Below are 14,849 nucleotides of genomic sequence, written 5' to 3' on the forward strand. Positions count from 1 at the left end.
GTTCCCGTGTGTTTCTCAAGCAGAAAGCACAGAGCAGTACTACAGCTCCATGCTCAGCCCTGTCCCCCCTTTATTATCCCCATATGGGGGTGGAGCTGATCCCCCACCACACTCCTACCTCCTCTTACCCAACCCCACCAGCTGTACCAGACCCCATGTCTGTCTGTGCCCACTCTGCAGCTCCAGAGCAGTGATGCTTTGTGGCTGCTCACAGCCCCTACCACTGCTCTGGGTATCACCTCGCACCCCATTGCACACAGCAGCTTCCCCATCTTGCGCCCCACGCTCTGAGCTGGGGGGAGCTTTGCTGGAGATGTGGCTGGAGGCTCCTCCTGGCAGCCTGCCCCACAGCACTGAGCGCTTTGTTACTTGCTTTTATCAGCTGGGGAGCCAGTTGTTCCCCTAACATCTGAAACTGTTTTCCGTGGATTCCTTTACATTTACTAACAGCTGCCACGGCTTCCTGCAGGCTCGCCAGCCCCCGCACTCCGCGGGTGCTGCTGCAGCAGGACCACGGCGCTGGCTCTGTGCCTGCAACACTCCTGGATCAGCTCCTGCAAAAACGATGGTTTTGTTGCTTTTTTCTTCTTTATTTTGCATATAAGACTTTTGCTGCTCATGACCTGTGCCAGGCTCTGCTTTTTACTGCTGTTTGGCCTCAAACAAGGAACGAGCAACTCAGGCCCTGGAGGTTTTTGGCTGAGCTTGTCCTGCAGCAGCAGCAGCGCCACGAGCCCTTGTTTCTGCAGTGCTGTTTCCAGGGATTAACCACAAAAGGTTTCTGTCCAAAGGGCCCCTGGGTTCCTCTTTTGCTCAGCCTCAAGAGCCTCACGTTTTTAGCCAAAAAAGGAAATGACCCAGCTGCACGTAGAGCTGGAACATCTGGATTTTATCCCTGTCATGAATGGGTCATGGCTGCGAGCGGCCCCGGGCCTGATTTACGGGAGGGGGAGGGTGATGTCATGCACAAACCTCCCCTGGGTTCTCAGAGCATGGTCTGAAGCAGGCACGGAAATACTCCTCAGCACGCAGCCAGGCGAGCAGAGCCTTCACTGTGAGCCCAGCATTAACCACACACTGAGCTTGAAAAGCCACCCTACAGAGGGACACGGTGGCTCCTGCCACATGCTTTTGGGGCTCACTGTGGGCATCCCTCGCTGCCCTGTGGTTGAGGGCTCTCTCTTTCCAAACATTCTTTTCAGCTCCCTGCTGGAGGTCACCCATTTCCCAGCTGCAGGCATCTACATGCAGCGTCAGGTCATGGCTCCAGCACAGCCTCTTCTGAGCTCTTAAACCCAACATAAACCTGCCCCAGCAGCTCCTGCAGCCCTGCAGGGATGGGTCTGGAGACCAGGTGCAGCTGAAGGCTTGGACTTGGACCTGTGTGTGCTAACAAGCCCGGGTCCACTACTGTCCATACTGCCTGGGGTAGTGGGGAACCAGAGCTGAAGGTGAACTTTCTCCTTTGCCTCTGTTACGTGAGGTTAGGGATGTGGCTGAGCCCTTCAGGCATCCTGAATGCTCCTCCTGCTGTTATCCCTTCTTCCAGACCCTCAGCTAAGGTCCAAAAAGGTGGGGAGGCCGCAGAACTCACAGAGACAGCTTTATTCCTCAATATACTCAAGGATCATGTAGTTCCAACCCCCCTGCCTAGCAGGGCCACCAAACATACACATTTACTAGTTCAGGTTGCCCAGGAGACCCCATAGATCCCCATAGAGACCATAGAGACCCCATAGATCCCCATAGAGACCCCATAGATCCCCATAGAGACCCCATAGACCCCATAGATCCCCATAGAGACCCCATAGAGACCCCATAGATCAGGTTGCCCATGGCCCCGTCCAACCTGGCCTTGAACACCTCCAAGGACGGGGCATCCACAACCTCCCTGGGCAGCCTGTTCCAGGACCTAACCACTTTCCTAGTGAAGAACTTCCCCCTAACATCCAACCTAAATCTTCCCTCTTTTAACTTAAAACCATTTCCCCTAAGTCCTGACATCCTTCAGCCGTGATGTCCAAAGCCCATTAAGCACAACGTCTGTTCATCCCAGGAGCAACATCTGTAACCCCAAGGCAGGCAGGAAGGAGGCAGCACCGGACTGGACATGTTTTATTCTGCTTGGGCTGTGATTCATGGCTGTATAACGCTGCCCACAGCCACATTGAAGCTGGAGGCTTTCACCCCAGCCTGGGGGCACCTGCAGTGCTCTCAATCCTTACGACTTTATGGGTTTGAAGCGAGAGGTGTCAGAAAAGTTCCCACTTTTCTGGGATAACTGGGATAACTGGCTTGTGGCGGCCAGTGGATCTCACTGCTCTACACCTTCACATGGGCTAAAATCAACGCGGAACCACATTCAATCCGGATCAAGCGGCTCAGGGAAGGGGCCGGACCCTTCCGGTGTTACACAGCGAGCTTCTGGTTCCGGGCTGGAAGGGGAGAAGATGGAGACGATCCTTGAGCAGCAGCGGCGCTACCATGAGGAACGAGAGCGGCTGATGGACGTCATGGTGAAGGAGATGCTCACTAAGAAATCCACGGTGAGCCCGGGGATGGGAGTGGGGGGACACAGGGGGTGTGTGCCCGGGGAGAGGGGGGGGGGGTGTGGGGGGGGTAGGCCGGGCTCAGGCCTTCATTATTAACGCCGTTTATTTCTATGCAGCTCCGCGATCAGATCAACTCCGACCACAGGACTCGGGCTATGCAGGATGTGAGTGGGGTCGGGGTGTGAGTGGGGCTGGGGGTGGTTCGGGTAGCTGTGGAGGTGCAGGGCCCAGATTGGCCCCGGTTTGGTTGAGGTTCTTTGTGTCAACGTGAGGTTTGTGTTGTGTTTTAGAGGTACATGGAAGTGAGCAGCAACCTGAGGGACCTGTATGACGATAAGGATGGGTGAGTGTATAGCGGGCTGGAATGGACATGGGGCTGCCTTGGATCTGCTTTATACACCACAGACATGATGCTACAATGCAAAGCTGGGGGTCTGCCCTAAAGAGGAGGACCCAGATTTCACATGAAACATGCAACACAAACACTTCTCAAGCAGAAAGCACAGAGCAGTACTACAGCCCTGTCCCCCTTCCTATCCCCATATGGGGGTGGAGCTGATCCCCCACCACACTCCTACCTCCTCTCACCCAACCCCACCAGCTGTACCAGACCCTCTGGTATTGAATCATTGAGGGAGACGGTCTCTAACTGAGACTGCAGCGTTTGCAATAGAGATGTGACCCTGATCCTCAAAGCACAATCCTGGCTGCATGTGGAACATCAGTGGGTGTATGGGAGATTGGTAATCACAGCCTGAACCTCTGATTAATCAGCTGAGCCAAGTGTTGGGTCAGCTGTGGGAGCACAGGTGAGAGTAATTTAGCTGTTCCCCATAAAGGGGTGGAGCTTGACTTCACCTCCTCTAGACCTCATTGAAGGGCTGACCACCACTAATGCAGCATCTCTTGGTGATTGCTGCTTGGTAGTGATCACTTCAGTGGTTCCCAGCAGATCTAAGGCTTCCATATGGGTGAGCTTAACTTGTAAATAACCTTTTGGTTATTTACTACCATCTTTTCATTATTGTCCCCATATGGTGGGGCTGTGATTTCAGTCTCACTGGTGTTTTGTGGGAGCAGAATGCAGTGTTAGACTTCCAAACATTATACCAATATAAACCAACATAAACGTGTTTTCTATATGCAACCTGTCTTCTTTTTATGAACCTGTAGCTTACGGAAGGAGGAGCTCAGTGCCATTTCAGGGCCAAATGAATTTGCTGAATTCTATAACAGACTGAAACAAATAAAAGAGTTCCACCGCAAGCATCCCAATGAGGTAAGCAGCAGCTCCATAAGGATAACTGGTTTGTGGTGTGTTGGGCTTCATCTCTGCTGTATTAAAATGTCATTCAGGAAAACAAAGTGTCTAGAAATAGGTGATGCTTTGAGACTTTATATGAGCCTCTGTCTGAGTAGGAGAAAATGCAGGATGCTCACCATGTCCTCCACACTCTCTATTAGTTTAAGAGCATTCTGCTTCTGAGCTAGCATTCATTCTTGCCTGCCTAATGCTGTCTTTAGTGCAAATATAATCATGAAGAAGTGCTTGAAACACCTCTTCAGTTACTTGTTTTACTGTTTGCAGTCTGTATTAATTACTCCTGGGCATTAGCTGAACTAATCCCTTTTTCTATAACTTCTTCTGTTCCTGAAGATTTGTGTTCCAATGTCAGTGGAGTTTGAGGAACTGTTGAAGGCCAGAGACAACCCAAGTGAAGAAGCTCAAAGTAAGTCTTCAGGGTTTTGTTTGTTTCTTGTTTGAGGTTTGTTTAGTTGAGAACACATTGCTTGCCGTGATTTAGTGACCTGTCTGTTCTGCTTTGATTTCCACCTCCCTTTCCCTACATTAACCATAACAACTGTTTTAATTTCATTTAAATTCTTCTGGGCTGCAGCCACCCTGAAATATTCCACTGTTGAGATGGTTCTTTTGGGGGATGGTCTGATATAACACTAGGAAGCTGGTGGCCATCTAGTCGATGAGTATCCATTTGCATTATAAACATGCTTAAGAAAGATAAACTAGTCTGCAGTTCAGCTTCTAAAGCATGCATATAACAAGCAGAGGATGTTGAGTTTGTAACAAAGCCCTGCGTGCTCTTTCCTGCAGACCTGGTGGAGTTCACAGATGAAGAAGGGTATGGAAGATACTTAGATCTGCATGATTGCTATCTCAAATACATTAATCTGAAATCATCAGAGGTAAGTGGTTGCAGTAGTGTGGGCACTCTGTTGTATTGCACTTCAGTGCTGAGGGCTCAGTGGTCTGTTTTAAATGTCATTTATTTCCAAATAGCTGTTTTATGGTGCTTGTTTTGCATTGTGTTAGAAAGCACACTGTAAACCCCAGCCCTGTGCAGACCATGCAGAATAAAGGCATGAGCTTTGTGCTTTTCTTCTAGTCTGGTGACTGGAAATTGGTTGCTGATATGCTGTGTGTATCTAAAGTCTGAATCAAACTTCCTTTCATTCTTAGAAACTGGATTACATCACTTATCTGTCTACATTTGACCAACTCTTTGACATCCCCAAAGAGAGAAAAAACGCTGAATATAAGAGGTGAGTCTTTTTCCTGCCTGCTTCATTCATGAAAGTAGTTGATGAGAAGGAATTTGCTTCTCAAGTGTCCAGGAGCAGAGTTAGTAATCAAGCAGAGGTGACAGAGATTGGGTCACTGAGCTGTATTAACTCGGTCATAAATCCCTTGAGCCCTGAGAGGACGTGAAGCACAACAAAACGTGGGAAGCCGTTGGGCTTCTAATTTTGAGGCAGTACTTTAGTTTGCTGTATTGAAATCTGTTCTAATCTCGGTAACTTTGTTATATCAGTACTTTGATATGGAATTGTCTGTGCTGATAATTACTTTGCCAGGTATCTTGAAATGCTTCTGGAGTACCTACAGGAGTACACAGATCGTGTGAAACCATTACTGGACCAGAATGAGCTCTTTGGGAAAATTCAGACCGAGTTTGAGAAGAAGTGGGAAAATGGGACATTCCCTGGCTGGCCGGTGAGCAGCTGTGAATTCAGTGTCAATGCATTTGTATTTGTGCTGGATTTCCCTTGAGTTGTCTGTGTTAAATCATTGTTGAGGTTAAGCTTAATAGCAAGATGCGTAGCTGCATGTCACAAAGGTGGAGTTTGAAGAGAACTCTTATTTGGAAGTAGTCTTTTTAAAGGTTTGCTTGCTTTTAATCTTTTCTGTTATTTCGCTGCATGGTTCAGTGATAGAATAGAATGCTTCTGTGTGTGTGAAATGAACTGTCTTCTCTTGGCAGAAAGAGACCAGCAGTGCCCTCACTCATGCTGGAGCCCACCTGGATCTCTCAGCATTTTCCTCTTGGGAAGTAAGTGTTCAGTGCTGCATATCTGGTTCTAAACGTGAAGCAGATGGGAGCTTAACCATCTGGTTTCTTTCCATCATTTTTGCTTCTTGAGCTTTTGGTTTTGGCTCTGTGTTCTCTGGATGAGACTTTGGTTGTGCTGCTGATTTAATTTCTGCCACTAGAGGGCTGCAACTTGAAAGGTCTGTTATTTGTCACATTCCTCATTTATTTTCAGTAAGGAGCAGCACACACTTAAGTCATTTACATATATTTTTAATAGCTCTTATCTTAACGTGGTTTTCTGCATTGAATAGGAATTGGCCTCCCTAGGACTGGACAGACTAAAATCAGCATTATTGGCTCTGGGACTGAAATGTGGCGGGTAAGATGCACTCTCTTTACCCAATTCCCTTTCAGTTTTTCAGGTCTTCCCACTTTTCATTCCTTCATGGGATGTTTGTTTGGCTTCTCTACTGTACAATAATTACTTTAATGATGATCAACACATTAAAAACCAATCAGGTGATTCTGTGATCAACAGTTTGGTTGTACTGAAGTCTCTTAGAGAAGAATTTGCTCTAAAGAACAAAGACAAAGGATTATAGAAATTCTTTTCATCTCTTAAAGGCTGAATTTCTTTTGTTCCATGAATTCAAATAGCATTCTGGAAATAGAAAAAACAGTGATCTGAATTCATCTCCTCCCTGTTTCTCCACAGGACTCTGGAAGAACGTGCTCAGAGACTTTTTAGTACTAAAGGCAAGTCCCTGGAAGCACTTGATCCTTCCTTGTTTGCTAAGAATCCAAAGACAAAGGGAATCAAAAGGTGAGATCTTAGAGGTCATTCTCAGGTTGGCACTCATCCCATCACTGGGATGTAAGCATCACCACTATGTAGTTATGTTAGATTCCCAGAGTATTGGAATCCTTTTATGTTGGTCCTGAACCAAATGTAGGATATCAGAGCTGAATAGTTTGCATGCAGTTTAGTTCATGCCAGCTGTTTCTCTTCTCTTGCTGCACATGAGTCAAACACATCCTTAAGAGTTCCACATATGTTTGGTGATTGCAGTTCTGGAATGGACTTAGTGAAATTTCCTTATCTGTTTCTAGAGACACCGAAAGAAATAAAGACCTTGCATTCCTGGAAGCTCAGATATATGAATACGTAGAAGTTCTTGGGGTAAGGACTTTATTTTGTCCTTGAGCTTTTGGTTACAGACCTGTCCAGCAATGACCAGATCATTTTACCCAGTGTCTTCATAGACAGAAGAAGAACTCCTCTGTGTCCAGAGGAGTTGGTTTTCTTTCCACAAGTTTACATGGAAGCCTGCCTGCCTTTCTTTCTTGTTCCTCCTTAATGCTTGCCTTAAATTCTTGCTTCAATTTGGAGTATGGTGGCAGCTGCCATTGGCTTGCCATCTTATTTTATTGCTGTTGTGTTGTGTGAACAGTTCCTTCTGTTTTCTTACTCTCTAGGAACAGAGACACCTTACTCATGAGAATGTGCAACGTAAGCAAGCACGGACAGGGGAAGAGAGGGAGGAGGAGGAAGAAGAGCAGATCAGTGAGAGCGAGAGTGAAGATGAAGAAAATGAAATCATTTATAATCCTAAAAATCTGCCTCTTGGTTGGGATGGCAAGGTAACCGAGACTGTTAGGTCTGGATTTAGCTCTGAACAAGTGGGAGATTCCACTTAATTCAGTGCTTCTCTTCTATTTGAACCTCCTTTGTCACTTGGCCTAATCTTTCTTTGTATTCCTTCTCAGCCAATCCCGTACTGGTTATATAAATTACACGGATTAAACATCAACTACAACTGTGAGATTTGTGGTAACTACACCTACCGAGGGCCCAAAGCTTTTCAACGCCATTTTGCTGTAAGTAATGTTTTGTCACAGGAGCCATCAGTGCCACGTTCAGATAATGTTTATATATCCAGAGCTTATGAAGAGAGCTTAAGGAGCTTATTGGTTCTGCCAATTTCTGTCCGCTCTCCTCTTGTTTGAACACTGATATCCAGGCCTGATTGATGCAGAGCGCAGTCAGTGTCTTGTTACCATCAGAAAAAAAAAGGTGTTTGGGAGATCTGTGTTTTGTTAGTATTTGTTTTACACTGTTTAGATTGCAATATGTCTTATAATAGGCACTGTGGGTGAGTTGGTGTTTCTTCTCAGTGACTTTTTCCTCTCGTTCCCAGGAGTGGCGTCATGCTCATGGAATGAGATGCCTGGGCATCCCCAACACTGCACATTTTGCCAATGTCACACAGATTGAGGATGCTGTCTCACGTAAGTCTTGATGGCATTTCTTTACACAGCACTGGGAATACTACAAAGACAATTGGTATTTACTAACTCTGGCCAAAAATGTATTACCCCATGATTGGTGGCTTATTTAAGGAAGGAGTGTAAGAAGCATGATGCTGCTGGGATTACCCTTCATTGGAACATCTCTCCCAGTTCTTTTGTTTTCTTGCTGAATGCCTACAGAAGTAGATGTTTGCTAGGAATACCAGCCAAGTGTCTTTTTGTTGCCAGCTGTTTTGTCTGCATTGCTTTATGTATGAAATCTCAGCCAAGTGTAGCGGGACACCATTAATTCAGAGCACGACTGAGTGATCCCATGCAACTGGTACTTAATTGTTACTCATCACAGTCTCCATGGGGAAGCCAGCAAAACATTCAGAAATGATGGAGCCTCTAGGGAGATTTTGAAAGCCTGCAGTACATGGGGAAAGGCACAGGAGTGGCAGTGTTTGGGGTTTATTGTATTTATTTATTTTAAAAGCTGATGGATTTTAGTCATTTAAAACCCAGTATTTGAAGGGAAACGGTGCTCATATTGTGAATGACTTTGTATTTACAGTGTGGGCAAAGCTGAAGCTACAGAAGGCTTCAGAGAGGTGGCAGCCTGATACAGAGGTAAGATGATAAAGGCACTGGGATGTTTCTAGTCCAATGTATTTGGGGGCCTTCATCTATCTTGCATGAAGTGGCTCTGGATGGAGAGTTTCTAACACAAGCTGTATCTCAGGCTGAGGTCTCCAGTGCACTTCAGAGCCTTCTGTAATTATTCTGAATCTAGATAAGATCTTCCTGAGCTCACTTCTAGATCCAGTGCATGTCTTCATATAGAGAGGCTCTTGGCAGAGTGGTTGTGCTCAGATGCAAGCAGAGTTTAACTGTGAATGTTGTAGCACAACCTGAGCCAGGCTGCATGCCTCTAAACTGTTCATTCCACTTCAGGAGGAATATGAGGACTCCAGCGGGAATGTGGTGAATAAAAAGACCTACGAAGACTTGAAACGTCAAGGGCTGCTGTAACGTTTCCCAGGTGAAGGATTTCACATCAGGAAAAATAACAGAGGAGCGTCACCAGCTCCAGTTCTTCTCCATTTTATCAATTTCCTTTTTATTTGCATGACCATAGGATACTTTATAGGATCGCTTTCTAGTAAGCCCTTTGTGAAAAGCAGTCTTGTGATGTTATTTTATATTAAAAAACAAAACAAAAAACCTTAAAATAAATGGATTTTTAACTTAGGAAGTGCTGATAATGTGTCTCCTTTTGTATGCTGGAAGGAGGAGGTTTGATGATGGTGTTTTTAGACACTTTCTACATGGTTTGAATTGTTAAAAACAATCAGTTCTTCCATCAGCACTGGAAAAAGAGTTTTTATGATGAGGATTGCCTTCTTTAAAGCACTTATGAACATGCTGACAATACGTAGTAGTCTTGTACTGTATAACAGTTTAATGTCTTTATTTGTGCTCCTTTGCAGATCAGATACTTGGCCTGCATTGCTGCTTTGGTTTCAAGTCTGGCTTTCTATGAGGCTTTGCCTATTGGGATTTTGTTCAGGGAACAAATAAATGAGCTTTGTATAGGATGGGCTGCCGTGTGGGTAGTCTATGTTAGTTTGTCCAGCACTGGGCATTGACTTGATGACCTGGTAGCACAGATCCTTCCTTTGGTTCTCTTGAATCACAGTACTGCCATGTGAATTAATACCCTGTGAGGAGAAAAGAGGCACTGGGCAGAGGCCTTGTGCTTTGTAGCAGCCCTTTCTCTGTCTTTTGCTGCACACAGACATTTGCATCTCCAAATCCAGCAGAGCTGCAGGTAACAAACCCTTCTCCCTGGGTGATGGTTTGCGCAGCTGCTGGTTGGCAGGGTGGGGCTGCTTGCTGGCACCAGGGTATGAGCTGTGCTGCAGCTGCTTGGTGCTCAGAGGCTCTCCATCTCTTGCAGCAGCTGCAGGCTTCTTTTGGGGCACAGACACACAGGGTGAGTTTGTGAGCAGATTCCTTTCCCTGCTTGGGGGTTGAGCAGGTTGGTTCCCTGCTTGTCTCAGGGTTGAGCCTTTTCTGGTTTGTTCTTAGCTTGTCCTGGAGGTGGGTCTGGCTGTGCTGGAGCTGTATCCTCCTCAATAAGGGCTGTTCTAACCTGCTGTGGGTTGAGGGGCTGCCCTGCTTTGGGAGGTAAGAAACTCCAGCCTGTATTGTTTTCCTGTCGTTCTGAAAGAGTGCCCTGGCAATGCTGTCTGAGCTTTAATCCTAAGGCAGAAGGGGGGAGTATTTGGAAAACAGCCTTGGAGCATGTTTGGCGTTATCTCTACTGTTTCCTTATTTCAACTGGCAAAGATTTGGCAAGGAAAATGTCTGGTTTCATTCAATGGAGAGCAGCTTATCTCAGGAAACACCAAAGGAGGTAGAAACTTCCCCATCCACAGTGTGAGCAGTGCAGGGGGTCGGTGTTGGGAAGCAGTGCAGACAACTGGATTCAGAATTCCATGCAATGGGGGGATGTACGTGCCACCATCCTGAGCTGGGCAGCTTCTTCATTCACAACAGCATCAGCAGTTTGCTGTGTGTGGTGCCAAGCTGGCATTGCTCACAGCTCTGTGTTACACAAGGAGTTACCACACCAACAGCAGCTCATGGCCTCCCAGGGGGCTCCTGTTCAGCAGGGCTGGGCTGAGCCCATGGGGAGAAGTGCTCCCAGGGTCCCCCTTGGTGTTTGTTCAGCCTTCTGCTGCAACTAAAGCTGGAAGGGCCTGGTTCTTGGTCCCCAATGCCACACAAGGATAACATCTGGGTGATGAGCTGGTTCTGATTGCCCAGTCCTGATTGCATCTCTCTGCCAGGTCCCAGCTGAGGTTGCTGGTAGGGATGATGGCAGCTTACCGGCAGCTCCTCCCTGCTCAAGGTAATGGGGGCTCTGAGCAGTGTCTACTCCAGAGCTGGTACCCCACAGCTTGCACAGATCCCTGCTCTCTAAGGGAGGCTGCCACGGCTGGAATTGGCCCTTGATGGTCCCAGTTGTCTCTGCTCTGTTTCAGGCCTGCTGCTCTGTGTCTTGGCTCTGCACTTCTGCACCCAGGGCTCTCTTGCCATAGCAGGTGAGTGCACAGCAAAGGATCTTCTTGGGAACGGGGCAAAGGCAACTTGGTGCGATGGCACAATGTCCCTGTCCCCTCTTGGCTGTAAGCTATCGGACAGAGCTGTGCTCAGGAAACTTTTCTTGAGGTTTTGACCCCAGAAATGGCTCTTATCTCCTATACAATGTGCCTTGAGGGGCAAGGGAGAAGTTGCTGTAATGTTTCCATAGTCAGCCATTATCTCTGATCTACTGGGCAGGCTCCTCACTGCTGGCTGCAAACGGATCTTTGTTCTTGTCTGGGATAGGGAACCACAGAGCTCGTTAAGCACATGGATGCTATTTCCTTCACCAAGGGGGAACTCTGTGTTTTTTTTCAGGGCACAAAGTGGTCAACATGTCCACAGCCACCAACCACACTTCAATGGCTGCCACCAAAGCTTCAGTGGCCACCAAGCAGACCTCAGTGGCCATCACCAGAGCTTTGATGGCCACCTCCAAGCAAGCATCAGTGGCCACCACCAGTGCCTCAATGGCCATCTCTAACCAGGCACTGATGGCCACCAACCAGGCATTAGTGGCCACCAACCAGGCACTGGTGGCTACCAGCCAGGCATCAATGGCCACTTCCAACCAGGCATTGGTGGCTACCAGCCAGGCATCAATGGCCACCACCAAAACCTCAATGGCCACCAACCAGGCATTGGTGGCCACAAACCAGGCTTCAGTGGCCACCACCAGTGCCCCAATAGCTGCCTCCAACCACAGCTCCATGACCATCACCACCTCGGTGGATTCCAGCCAGGCTTCAATGGCTGCTAACACCTCCATGAACCATACAGAACAAACCCCGGTAAGGAGAGGGAAGGGGGATGCTGGCCATGCAGAAGCTCTGCTGCGCTGTGACTCCTGCCATGTCCTCCCCCCCAGCTCAGCTGTCAGAGCTTCCAGTGCTCCAGGGAGAGGTGTTACCAGGATGAAGCCCACAGCAACATGACGGCTACCTGCCACAATGAGACCTTCTGCGAGGTACGGAGCTTACATTGGCTGCTGGGGGCTGTGAGCACAACACCTGCTTTTACTTTGCCTCTCCCACAGTCTGTCCATTATCTTTGCTCCTCCATAATGCACTTCTAATGGTGTTTTTTTTCCCCTTTGGCTCTACTATTGCAGCTTTATCGCTTCTCCAGCACGAATTACACAGCCAGGTGCAGCAGTACGTGCAGTGCAGAGCTGTGCAGGACCAATGGCAGCGTGACCCTACAGCAGTGCACCATGGAGTGCTGCAACACCTCACTCTGCCTGCAGCTCAATGCAAGCTCCTATGGTAACTGCTCCCTGGTTTATCCCACTGCATGTGAGAGCAATGGGTTTGCAGACCCATCATGCAGGGCTGGCTGCATCGCTGCAGTTCCTCTGCCCTGGTGTGTGGATATGAAGGCTGCACATGGGCTGTGTTCTCTCTGCCCACAGGTGATCTTCCTTCCACCACTGTGACACCTACAACCACCATCACCACCCCACGGCTTCCCCCAAGAAATGTAGGTACCCAATGTGATCTTTGTGCCGAAGCTGCCTTGAAAGGGGAACAAACCCTTAACGAGCTTTGCAAGGACAGAGATATAAGGGTGCAAACCATCTGCATTGCCCCAAGCTGGCTGTGGGACAAAGCCTAATTGAGCCACAGAGGGGGTAGAGTGATGCTGGGGCACCCAAGTGATGGGTTGGATGGAGCTTTATCTCTGCACAGCCTCACTGAGAGGAAGGAAAAGGAAGTTTGAAACTTCATGGTGGTGTTGCAGTGAGGTTTCCTGCAGTGGCAGATGGGAGCTTTCTGTCTCTTGTCTCTGTGTATGAAAAGCCGGAGGCAGATGATGTCAAATGTTGAGATACAGTGGGGGTTTGAGAGGGCGCTGTGGGAGGAAGGGCTGCACAAGGTCCAGATCTGGCCCTGGGCATCCTGCTGCCTGCACCACACCTGCATAGTTCTCCTCTGGTCTTGTTTTGCAGGGGAAGATCTGTGCAGCATTCTCCTGCCACGGGGATGGATGTTTCAAAGGCAAGAAGAGCACAGCAACATGCTTTGTTGGGCATGATTTCTGTGAGGTACGGTTGGGATGGGACAAGTGGGATGTGCTGGAGTCTGTGTGCATCCCCTCAATGCAAATGCCAGAGGCTGGGCAGGATCAGCAGGTCAACCTCTCTCCTCCTTCCAGGTGAAGAAGACAGGCTCCAATTACGTGGCAGGATGCAGCAAAGCCTGCAAGTCTGCCAAGCCTGTCTGTGCCCATGGGGTGAAAGCTGCCTGTTTCCAGGAGTGCTGCCCTGCCACCCCCAAGGGCAGCTGCCTGAAGCTGGATGGCAAAGTTCACATGAATGGTGCTGGGCTGGTGGCTGTGTCCCCACTGCTGCAGCTCCTGGCGTGTGGGACAGCCCTTCTCCTGAGCCTCAGGGCTTCCACTCCCCTCCATGGGTAAACAGCAGCCCTGCAGCCTTTCCTGTCCTTGATTTCAGCTGAGATCACTATCAAACACCCTCTGTTGCATCCCCATGCCAGGAGCAAGGTGCCCTGGAGCTCGTAGACGGCGGCTTCTCTCCCCAGCTGCTCTGTGCTACACATCATCCCCAGGAGCTGTGAGCTGCAACACTGCACCTCTGCACTGCAGGGATGGCAGATGGAAGGAGAGACCTCAAGTGTAGGAGTGAGAGGGTGCTGTGCCAGCTTGGAACCCAGGAACCTCTGCCTTGACCCAAGGCACAGCTTATACAACGTAGTTACAAGTGTTTGCAGTACAGCTGTCTGAACATCCACTTAGTTTCTTAATAATGCCTCCTGTCCCAGTAGGCTGTTCTGTTTTGTCTCTAGGTTTTAGGCAAGGAAACGGGTCTGAGCTAAAATGTTGTGTTAGACCATCCTGTTTCTTCTCTATGATTCTCTATGGGTAGAGCAGAGATATGAGTGTGAGCCTGTAACACAAGCTGCCTCCCAGCCTGCTCCTGTATCATCACAGCTGGTAATGGTTCTGTGGTGCTACACGTACTGTCCTCTTCCTGCTCTCCTTTAAGAAAATAATAAAACAATAATAAGGAAACAACGGGATGGAACTTAAAGCTATTTCTGTTCCAGAAGTGATTCACAGCGCCACGTTTCTTGTAAGAGCAGCGCTCTGGAGTTGGAAGCAGATATTTCTCGCTGTTCCCCTTTCGTTTCCTCTTTGCAGCCTTTAATCTGCTCTGCATCGCTGCCGAGAATGGAGCAGCAAACACGGGCTGCTGCTGTTTCTATATCTGCTCGACTTTGCTGTTACTTCTATAGCAGTGGAAGAGCTGACTCACACCGAGCTCGGCACGTCAACGTCTGCTGACATTTCCCAGCACCTGCTTACACCCTCCGCAGCGGTTATTTGTATCATTAAAGCTCGGAAATCAGCCGGGTCACGACATTGAACCGCAAAAAGAGCCCCATTTAATGGCAGTAGGATGTTAGCGGCTCTGCATTGCCGCAGGCCCGGCCCCCCCGGCTCTATGCATGCAATACCCTCAGCTTGGGGATGCTCCGTACCCCCCCACCGGCTGTAACCCGCT

General features: G+C 48.4%; 2 protein-coding genes across 4 annotated transcripts; both read left to right on the plus strand.

Moving 5' to 3' along the window:
• Positions 1-2,403: 2,403 nt before the first annotated feature.
• SF3A3 (splicing factor 3a subunit 3) lies at positions 2,404-9,428 on the plus strand. The gene is made up of 17 exons (XM_015883652.2): positions 2,404-2,546; positions 2,669-2,716; positions 2,843-2,895; positions 3,726-3,831; positions 4,210-4,282; positions 4,666-4,757; positions 5,032-5,114; positions 5,427-5,565; positions 5,834-5,902; positions 6,196-6,263; positions 6,600-6,707; positions 6,995-7,064; positions 7,361-7,525; positions 7,652-7,762; positions 8,083-8,173; positions 8,751-8,806; positions 9,131-9,428. Exons 1-17 carry the CDS (start codon positions 2,451-2,453, stop codon positions 9,206-9,208), a joined length of 1,506 nt encoding a protein of 501 aa, XP_015739138.1. The 5' UTR covers positions 2,404-2,450; the 3' UTR covers positions 9,209-9,428.
• Positions 9,429-9,548: 120 nt separating this feature from the next.
• LOC107324007 lies at positions 9,549-14,379 on the plus strand. 3 transcript variants are annotated; one of them, XM_015883654.2, is made up of 10 exons: positions 9,549-10,366; positions 11,032-11,093; positions 11,227-11,286; positions 11,645-12,117; positions 12,195-12,293; positions 12,438-12,591; positions 12,738-12,805; positions 13,275-13,370; positions 13,481-13,737; positions 13,822-14,379. In XM_015883654.2, the coding sequence occupies exons 2-10, from the start codon at positions 11,057-11,059 to the stop codon at positions 13,844-13,846; spliced, it is 1,269 nt and encodes a 422-aa protein (XP_015739140.1). In that variant the 5' UTR covers positions 9,549-10,366; positions 11,032-11,056; the 3' UTR covers positions 13,847-14,379. The 3 variants fall into 3 exon arrangements, with proteins under 3 accessions (XP_015739140.1, XP_032304856.1, XP_015739139.1); XM_032448965.1 differs by having other exon boundaries at positions 9,549-10,172; XM_015883653.2 differs by having other exon boundaries at positions 9,549-11,093.
• Positions 14,380-14,849: the final 470 nt, after the last annotated feature.

This window comes from Coturnix japonica, chromosome 23 (genome assembly GCF_001577835.2).
Source record: "Coturnix japonica isolate 7356 chromosome 23, Coturnix japonica 2.1, whole genome shotgun sequence".
NCBI lineage: Eukaryota > Metazoa > Chordata > Aves > Galliformes > Phasianidae > Coturnix > Coturnix japonica.

Excerpts from the sequence above, each read along its gene's own strand:
- SF3A3 (XM_015883652.2), top strand. The coding sequence starts at position 2,451 with ATGGAGACGATCCTTGAGCAGCAGCGGCGCTACCATGAGGAACGAGAG. Across the intron at positions 4,283-4,665 it reads CCCAAGTGAAGAAGCTCAAA|ACCTGGTGGAGTTCACAGAT; the intron begins GTAAGTCTTCAG and ends TCTTTCCTGCAG. Across the intron at positions 5,903-6,195 it reads CAGCATTTTCCTCTTGGGAA|GAATTGGCCTCCCTAGGACT; the intron begins GTAAGTGTTCAG and ends TGCATTGAATAG.
- LOC107324007 (XM_015883653.2), top strand. The coding sequence starts at position 11,057 with ATGATGGCAGCTTACCGGCAGCTCCTCCCTGCTCAAG. Across the intron at positions 12,118-12,194 it reads ACCATACAGAACAAACCCCG|CTCAGCTGTCAGAGCTTCCA; the intron begins GTAAGGAGAGGG and ends CCTCCCCCCCAG. Across the intron at positions 13,371-13,480 it reads TTGGGCATGATTTCTGTGAG|GTGAAGAAGACAGGCTCCAA; the intron begins GTACGGTTGGGA and ends TCCTCCTTCCAG.